The sequence below is a fragment of the Denticeps clupeoides genome, chromosome 13, assembly GCF_900700375.1.
Source record: "Denticeps clupeoides chromosome 13, fDenClu1.1, whole genome shotgun sequence".
NCBI lineage: Eukaryota > Metazoa > Chordata > Actinopteri > Clupeiformes > Denticipitidae > Denticeps > Denticeps clupeoides.
The window spans coordinates 2713239-2722514 of record NC_041719.1 but is presented as its reverse complement, the minus strand read 5'-3'; the positions used below and the strand labels follow the sequence as shown (position 1 = coordinate 2722514).

At 50.0% G+C, this 9276-nt stretch overlaps 2 protein-coding genes and 1 non-coding gene across 4 annotated transcripts; 1 reads left to right on the top strand and 2 right to left on the bottom strand.

Moving 5' to 3' along the window:
- Positions 1 to 1852: 1852 nt before the first annotated feature.
- gpr171 (G protein-coupled receptor 171) lies at positions 1853 to 3970 on the bottom strand. Of its 2 annotated transcripts, none has more exons than XM_029000168.1 (2): positions 3460 to 3970; positions 1853 to 2892 (listed from the first exon to the last, which is right to left on the bottom strand). In XM_029000168.1, exon 2 carries the CDS (start codon positions 2857 to 2859, stop codon positions 1858 to 1860), a length of 1002 nt encoding a protein of 333 aa, XP_028856001.1. In that variant the 5' UTR covers positions 2860 to 2892; positions 3460 to 3970; the 3' UTR covers positions 1853 to 1857. The 2 variants fall into 2 exon arrangements, with proteins under 2 accessions (XP_028856001.1, XP_028856002.1); XM_029000169.1 differs by lacking the exon at positions 3460 to 3970 and adding an exon at positions 3026 to 3193.
- A 90-nt stretch (positions 3971 to 4060) lies between these two features.
- gpr206 (P2Y purinoceptor 14) lies at positions 4061 to 6428 on the bottom strand. Its single transcript, XM_029000167.1, has 3 exons — positions 6356 to 6428; positions 5328 to 5725; positions 4061 to 4732 (listed from the first exon to the last, which is right to left on the bottom strand). The coding sequence occupies exons 2-3, from the start codon at positions 5723 to 5725 to the stop codon at positions 4087 to 4089; spliced, it is 1044 nt and encodes a 347-aa protein (XP_028856000.1). The 5' UTR covers positions 6356 to 6428; the 3' UTR covers positions 4061 to 4086.
- A 2148-nt stretch (positions 6429 to 8576) lies between these two features.
- Positions 8577 to 8647, top strand: trnag-gcc (transfer RNA glycine (anticodon GCC)). The gene has a single exon. It is a non-coding gene; the product is annotated as a tRNA-Gly (tRNA).
- The last annotated feature ends 629 nt before the right edge of the window (positions 8648 to 9276 follow it).

The window sequence follows — 9276 nt, the reverse complement described above, 5'->3', positions numbered from 1 at the left end:
CCTTTTGGGTCCCGCTGCAGTCGTTCTGGACATTTCTGACAAAGGTTTCATTACGCTTCTCCATTTAAAGGATTTTTGGCTACAGCATTTACATTTACAACAGACGCCCTTATCCAGAGCGACTTACAATCAGTAGTTAGAGGGAGACACTCAGGGTTAAGTGAAAGTGAAGTGATTGTCACTTGTGATACACAGCAGAACAGCACACAGTGAAATTTGTCCTCTGCATTTAAGCCGTCACCCTGAGTGAGCAGTGGGCACCATGACAGGCGCCCGGGGAGCAGTGTGTGGGGACGGTGCTTTGCTCAGTGGCACCTTGGCGGATCGGGATTCAAACCGGCAACCTTCTGATTACAGGGCCGCTTCCTTAGGCCGCTACTGCCCCACTTGCTCAGGGACACGATGGTAGTAAGTGGCATTTGAACCTGGGTCTTCTGGTTCATAAGCGAGTGTGTTACCCACTAGGCTACTACCAGCCCAATAAAAGCCCACCACCCAGAGATAAAATTTTTCTTCTGCAGCAGATCTAATTTCTGGCCTTGTGTGCTTCACTGTGGCTTCCCTACATACATTTACGCCCAAGCAACTTACAATCAGTAGTTACAGGGACAGTCCCCCACCAGAGACACTCAGGGTTAAGTGTCTTGCTCAGGGACACAATGTGAGTGGGGTTTGAACCCGGGTCTTCTAGTCGGTAGGCGAGTGTGTTACCTCACTAGCCCATTACCACCCTACAAGCTACAAGATACCCGTGGCACCTGGATTGTTCTTCTCTATAAGCCACAAAGTACTGGATGGTTCAGCTCTCGCAGAAGAAAATCTATTATTTATTAAAGTGTTTGATTCGTAGATTTTGCGTTTGGACCTTTCCAAAACCAAAATGAGTTTTGAAATCGTGCTGTTTCTGTTCCTTCCAGGTTCTTTGTCGTGCCTCGGCTGGAAAGGGCTGGGTGAGCTGTTGGGTTGGTGCCGCGATGCTTGACCGAAGATCTTCACTGGCATGTGTCGGTTCTTAACAACATGGAACACAGCAGCCAGGGTCACGAGCGACTGACCCTTCCTGGACGTTTTTACGGAACCAGGAGCCCGGAGTGAATGTTGGTGGGTTGGTCAGCACATCAGTAAACTCCGCCCAGGTTTTTGTTGTTGTTGTTTTTTTTTTTTTGCATCTCATCTTGTGGTCTTGCCAGCTAATTTCATTGTCCAGCTAACTGTACGATGACTATAAATCTTGATGTCTGAAGTCTGGAAGAAACAGCAGGCAGGAGCAGAACAAAAGATCGTCGAGCGAGACTTCTTCTCTACGACCACAAGTAATGACAAATGACACGGCGTGGCGGACCAGCTTGTGCAGCATAATGTCATTACAATGTCTTTTACTAATATACATTTTGAATATATTTAGAATAAATTCTGATTTATAACCAGGACAAACCGACAAACCATTGTACAGTGTGGGCCATTTATATGGATCCACCTTAATAAAACGGGAATGGTTGGTGACATTAACGTCCTGTTTGTGGCACATTAGTATATGTGAGGGGGCAAACTTTTCAAGATGGGTGGTGACCATAGTGGCCATTTTGACGTTTTGTTTTTTCACTAGGAACAGGGTCATGTGACACATCAAATTTATTGGTAATTTCACAAGAAAAACTATTGGTTTTAACGAAACTTTATTCTGTCATGAGTTATTTACAAGTTTCTGACCACTTATAAAATGTGTTCAATGTCACCAACCATTCCCATTTTATTAAGGTGTATCCATATAAATGGCCCACCATGTATATTATGCAATATTCTTTTTCTGTGCTTTTAATACCAAAGGAAAGACACCGATCCGCTCCCTACGCCATTTCATTTCTCTTTATTTGGTGTGTTTGGCTCCGACGTTGCCGGTTCCTGGAGCTGAAGGTGCAGCTCCTGCTCGTGGCCGGAGAACGTCTCGGGGACCCGCACCGTGGACGAGCTGGACAGGCAGAAGTAGAGGAGCGGGTCGAAGCACAGGTGCAGGATGGCCAGCAGCAGGGTGGCCTCCTTAGCCAGGAAGAGGCGGCGGCGCACCGGGCAGTCGTTGACGAGCACCTTGGTCTGGGTGAAGGTGTAGGGCATGCGCACGGCGTGGTACGGCACGAAGCAGAGCACATAGGCCGCGGTCACCGCCGCGATGTGGAAGGTGGCGTGCCGGACGGCGGCCCGGCGCTCGGGGTCGGCGCCGCGCCGGCCCCACAGCTGCCGCAGCGCCAGGCCGTTGGAGAGCAGCACGGCGACGGAGGCGTTGAGGAAGATGGCCGCGCCCAGGAAGACGGACAGCGTGTGCCAGTGACGGCCCACCTCCTGTTTCAGGTCGGCGCAGGTCAGCGCCGGCGTGTCCGGCACGTTCTCCGCGATGGGAATGGCCATGTTGGGCACCTTGATGAAAAGCACCAGCACCCAGACCACGGCCGACATGACCACCGCGAAGCACACCTCCTGGAGGCGGAGCAGCTGGGAGCTCTGGGTGACCTGGAGGTAGCGGTGGACGCTGACGAGGGCGAGGAAGATGATGGAGACGTACATGTTGATGTAGATGAGCACGGCACTGCACTGGCAGTGGAAGACGGTCAGCCGCTGCGAGTGCACGCCCAGGTCCTTGGTGATCTTGACGGGCAGCGCCAGCATCAGCAGGAAGTCGGAGACCAGCAGGTTGACCAGGTAGACGTTCAGGCACCTCTTGAAGACGCGCCTCCGGAGGGACGCCCACAGCGCCACCAGGCTGCCCGCCATCCCCGCCAGGAAGATGAAGGTGTAGAGGACGGCGAACGGCTTCATCTGGTCGTTGACGACGCACGACTCCGCCGTGGAGTTCTCAGAAGCCATTCTTCAGGAGATCAAGCGCGCGTCAGTGTTGCTCTGCGGGGAAACAGAACGTAAAGGATGAGCTCAGAGATGAATTTCCCCACGCTGACTCATACCACCACGGAACGTTCTAGAACGTCCGATCGCACGATACGTGTTCGCTTTCGTACGGTTAAAAAAGATGTACCGATAGCAAAGCACGCAACAGGAAGGAAGGTCATTTTATAAAGTGTCCCGGGCGAATGATCCCACGAGATGATCGAGCACCCGGCACGTTTCGCGACTGACGGAGCCGAGCGGCAGGGTCACGGCAGGATGTGGCTTCCTCGGTTCCGTGTACGCACACACTCTCAACGCCGCCTGTACGTGAGTCACTCACCGCCCTTTAAAGACGGTTATCGAGGAACGTGGGGAACCGACCTGCCGAAAACAGAGCAAGACTCGGCTGAACGTGGCCTAAACCCCCCCGGCTCTGGCCTCAGGCCTCAAATCGTGTTCAGCGAAAGAAATGGATTTACGTCACGAATACACGTAATTCGTGAGGAGCACGCTAGGTTCTTTTACGAGAAAAATGACCATTTTGGTGAAAAGGAGGCCTTAAGATTAGTTTAAGATTAGCACCTCGAAAACCGCAGCCGAGACGAGACGAAGCCACCTGCCGGAGACATGTCTCCTTCTTCAGCCTCGCCAGGACGAAGGCGCTCCTCCACCTCGCGGGGACAGGCGACGTGACGCAAACCAGAGCTGTCCGAGCTCGAGACACGCACAGGTGGCGTCGGGTGCCGTGCCGTGCCGCGCCGCACTCCTCGCTTCCTTCTGCCGGAGAAGCTGCTGAGAAGGTCCACCTCCGCCCCCCCCTGTTCCTCTGCGGCTTCCTCTTCCAGTACAACGCGGTGATTGTTATCGGCAGGCGCCGCGGGATCCGAACATTTACATCAGACCTACTTCCTGCTTCGCGGGCCACTGCGACCACGCACCTCCCAGAAGGCCGTGCGTCAACCACACCGTAGGCTGCGCGCGTCTGAGAAGACCTCTGCCGACTCACCGGTTGTGTGGGATCTACTCGTAAATGGGACGCATCGGGCGGAAATACGCGCTTTTTCCCCTTTTGACTCACGGTGCGAACATAACCAAAAGTTAGAAAGCTCGTCTTGTCTGCTGATCTACAGGAGGTTCGGTGATGGTGGTGTGGAAGGGTTTTGGGGGTCCGGGAGAATCTGAGGGCGCACGAGGGTGTGTTTCCTGGTCTCAGAACGTGCTCTCCCGTCTCCTGGCCTCTGTGGTGGCCAGGCTGGTGGTTGGACTCTGGGACCCGCGCAGCCCCAGCTGGGCCCTGAAGGCCTTGCTGAAGAAGAAGTAGATCAGCGGGTCCAGGCAAGCGTTGAAGGCCGAGAGGAGCACGGTCACCTCCTTGGCGGTGTAGAAGGAGCCGGCCCAGGAGTAGCAGCCGAGTTGGCCCTTGAGGAAGGCGTAGGGCAGCCGCACCAGGTGGTACGGCACGAAGCAGACGCAGAACACGCAGACCAGCACCAGCATGTTGCGCTTGGACCTGGCCAGCTTCCCACAGCCACGCTTCTCCGGCCTGACCCGCTGCGCCTGGCTCAGCCGCCGTGCGATGGAGCAGTAGAACAACACCAGGGACACGAGCACGAAGGAGAAGATGCCGGCGGAGATGAGGTGGATGGCCTGGTAGAGCTTCTTGGCCTGGTCGCTGTGCAGAGCCTCGCAGCCGACACTGTCCCCCTCGTACTGAGGGACCCCGGTGGACTGGAGGATGACCATGTAGGTGAGCGCCGCCGCCACCAGGAAGGCCCAGGTGACGCCAGAGGTGACGCGGGCAGAGTGGATCGCCTGTAGAGGGTTGGTCTCCAGAGGCCGGACGATTTTCAGATACCTTGGAAGGCAGAAAGAATATGAAAGTGATACACACAGTGAAATGTGTCCTCTGCATTTAACCCATCACCCTGAGTGAGCAGTGGGCAGCCATGACAGGTGCCCAGGGAGCAGTGTGTGGGGACACACACTGGCGGATTGGGATTCGAACCGGCTTCGATCGGGATTCTAATTACGGGGCCGCTTTCTTGCAATGAAGTGCAATGAAGTGAAGTTTGTCACATGTGATGCACAGCACACGGTGCACACAGTGAAATTTGTCCTCTGCATTTAACCCATCACCCTGAGTGAGCAGTGGGCAGGCGGATCGGGATTCGAACCGGCTTCGATCGGGACAGAATCAATCGGGATTCTGATTACGGGGCCGCTTTCTTGCAATGAAGTGCAATGAAGTGAAGTTTGTCACATGTGATGCACAGCACACGGTGCACACAGTGAAATTTGTCCTCTGCATTTAACCCATCACCCTGAGTGAGCCATGACAGGCGCCCGGGGAGCAGTGTGTGGGGACGGTGTGGGGCAACCTTCTGATTATGGGGCCGCTTCCTTAACCACTAGGCCACCACTGCCCCACAATATTGTACCCAAAATTGTACCTGTTGGCGGCGATGTATTCCATGAACAGGATGCTGGCGTACATGTTGAGGTAGAACGCAGAGGCCCCGCAGCTGCAGTAGACGTGGCGCACGACCGGCACGCTGCTGGCGTAGTTGGCGATGCGCAGCGGCAGGCACAGGCTGAGGAAGAGGTCGGCGACGGCCAGGTTCCTCAGGAACACGGTCACGCTGGAGCTGTGGCGCCGGGGCCGGCAGAAATAGGCCCGGAGGGCCACGCCGTTCAGCGCCACGCTCACCAGGAACACGAGCGCGTAGGCGATTGCGAAGAACGGCGAGGCTTCGTCTCTGGACCGCGCGCATTCAGACCCATTAGACACTTTGCTGGCGTTAAGCGTGGCCGCCGGCGTGGCAGATATTCCTGGATCGGAGATTTCCATCTGACCGCAGGAGGAAAAACAAAAAAAAAAACAGAAGTTGGAAGACATGAGCTGCATGGGGAACTATGCAGTTCATCCTTTGTTGCAAAAAGAAAGGGCAGAAATTGTTTTTTTTTTTTTTTTTTTTTTAAAGGTGTGACAGACCTAATGTCCTGTTTAGCGATACCAGTAAAAAGTTCCCGGGACGTAGTCTCAAAACCCGACTTCCACCAACTGAAATGTAATGTAAAATAAGTGCAGTCATGTACAGGCCTGTCTGCATTTTGTTCTCTTTTGTTCAAATTAGATTATACATTAGATTATAGAAATGTTATATATTACTGTATTTCACCTCTTCTGGTTTTCCGTGAAAGCGAAATGTATATATATTTTGTATATATTCTATTATTCTGTTGTACTATCTTCTTTTAATCTCAAAGGCATTCTATTCTAACAGTGACCCAGCCGCTTCAGTATTTCCCGCTCTGAGCTTTATATCCAGTGTGACTGTAGCCTGCATAACCAGCTTTTATATGAGCTGTATCAATAAATATCAACATGGCGCGAATAAAATGGAATTGTATGTGTGAATGTATGGGCTGTGAGCTGGGTGTGAGGTTCTGCAGTGGGAATAGTCTGAGTTCTACTCACCCCCTGGCTGTTCTCGGCTGCCTTCTGGAACACGGCCTGCGAGTGAAGCTGTAATGAGTGTGCAAAAAAAAAAAAAAAAAACTTCCGCTGAGCAGCCGCGGTTGATGGTTTTGCAATTCGTGGCAATTAAATGCGTTCAGTTCAGCTTAAATGAAAAACATTCAATGACGCGTAATGAAAGTGGGCCGACGTTCATTGTGAACAGATGCGCAGGTAAATAATGTCCGTATTATTTCTCCTTTCGCACGATATTTGCAAGGCAAATTTCAATCCCGTTTCTTAGCTGCACTCCTGACGCCATGCTGAGGTCCATTACAGGCAGGTCCCCCTCAATATTGCATTTTGCAATATTACATTCGGACGCTGTTCCCCCCCGCTAAATACTTCAGTTTGTTTTTTTAGTTTTATAGCAGCTGTGTGGGATTGTGGTCAGTAGGTTACTGTTCTACCTCTTTGCTTCCTGTAACGTTCACGATTTCCCCTCTCTAGCATTCTGGTTCATGATGACCCCAGGGGCACGTTCTTCTCGAAAGGGCCCCGGACCTCCCTTTACTGCACATGTATATTCGTAATTCATAAGTGTAGCGTGAACTACTACATTAGTTAAAAAATATACAGGCGAGATTTACAATATTTGCAAATAATTAGTACACATTACTGCAGAGGTCTGAGGGAACATAAAAACATTTCAAACATCAATCACCAATTCAAGTGCATATGTATAAATATATTTATTTCCATGGGTTACTCAAACGGCAAAATCAGCATGAAAGGTTGTTTAAAATATGTCATGATGTGATCTGAAAGTATGATGAATTTACATGGAATGTAGAAGGGAATGTGATACTTTTTTCTCTCTTCTGTCTCATAAAAGGGAGACTTTTGAAACTGCTCCCAGGTCATCTCTGCCTGCAAATCCTCTACATGGTACAAAGAATAGACTTTTGCAGGACAGTAAATGCAACACCAGCCAAACCAGAATGTATATGGAGGCTGCAGCGGTAAGTGGCAGAATGTACACAGACGTGCAGTGGGATACTTTTGACCTTTCTAGTTCCTGTTGGAAGAAATGAGTAGCAGCTAAGTCCTGGAAACTCATCCTGGGATCAGTGAGACCATCACCAAGGATGCAGGATTTTGCCTGGCCACATGCAAGACAATTCCTTGTGGTAATTTTTTGTTGTTGCTGTTGTAGTGCCTGCTGCCACTCCACAATTTCCTTCACCATGCTTTCTACATCATCTCTTGTCAGAGATGACCCTGGCACTGGGGGACTGCTGGTGGGAGGGTTAAATTCTGCTGTTAAATTGTGCCGCCACCTTGACCGCCTCACCTCCTGTAGCAAGATGCTGCCACAGGTCCTGAGTCTCCCGGAGCCTCTCCTCGCTTGTGCTCAGTATACCGTGCAGGGCTGTCCTTTTTTCATTCGACCAGAGCAGAGTTTATTCCTCCAAAATGGACTGTTTGTCCCGACAAAGGTAAATTCTTTGTACTGCAGACCGGAAAAAAAGGCGAAACAGCGCCAGACCTCGCAGTGGCCGGAAATATATTACATCCGTACTGTTAATCACGAGCGTTGAAAATGAATGGGGCGAGTTAAGGGGAGTTAAACTTAACACTATACAACCGTGGAGACGGCTGCAGAAACGCCAAGCATAGTAGTAAATACACCTCTGCTTTACTTTACTTTACTTGGCAGACTTACGAGGAGCGACTTACAAGCAGAAGACACCAGCAATGCCCATTCGGTTTCTGACGTTATATTATATACATCTGGGGAATGATTCGGAAGACGTGGTTTAATTCCACACATATTAAGGAGATTGTTTGTGTTGTTTTTATTTTATTTTTTTCCATTTTTATTTAACCAGATTTGTACTGCCTGAGCATGGATGCTGTAACCATTTCTAATACACCTTTCAAACAATATGCTGAAGAATGTGAATAATTAAGAAAAAAATAACTAATAACTCAGCACACATTTATAAAGAAACGACGCGTTTCATCAGTGGTACATTTGATTGTGGATTGGAAAACTGGAGTTCGGGTTCTCCACTGAGAATGTCTTGGTGGCTTTACTTTACTTTACTTAGCAGACGCTTTTATCCAAAGCGACTTACAAGAGGCAGCTGTTGTTTTAAACACAAATTAAGAAATCCACCTTGTCTTTTGATTGAAACCCCTTCTTCGAATTAGATTTTGGTATCGTGAGTGTATTCAGGCATTGGTGGTTCAGTGGTAGAATTCTCGCCTGCCACGCGGGAGGCCCGGGTTCGATTCCCGGCCAATGCACACTTCGTTTTTTTTTTTTTTTTTTTTTCTCTCTTTCTTCCCCTGTGGTTTTCACCGATATTTCCCCGTCAGTCCGACACGAAGTGAACAAGACAGTCCTGCCATTTCCGAAAGCGGTGCAAACACAAATCCGAACAGTGCGAACGGTAGGGGCGAAACAGCCAATCACTTGTGGCCTGACGTCGGCCAGTCCAATTGGCCGGGACTGTGATGACGCACCTGTCACGGTCCTGGCGTTTACATTCAAGGCATTTGTTACCATTTACATTACATTTACATTTACAGCATTTATCGATGAAGTTACCGTCGATGAAGTGATCAGTTCCGGTTCACTAGGAGCCCCAACTATTAATATAACCTTTTTATTCACTCTGTTGTAGTTTCTAAAGGTAAGTCAGACAATAGGAAGGATACAAGTTCATCTAAATATTCTCTAAAGAGGAAGGTCTTGAGCTGCCGTTGGCTTTGTAGGCCAGCATCAGTATTTTGAAACATAAAAGTGTAATATTTGGTTATGTTTGCATTATTTGCATATTGGTTCACTTGAATAGTTGCAATATTGAGGTGTATAGCAGTCGCTAAGCATTTCACAGCATATCATACCGCGCATGACTGTATACGTGACAAAT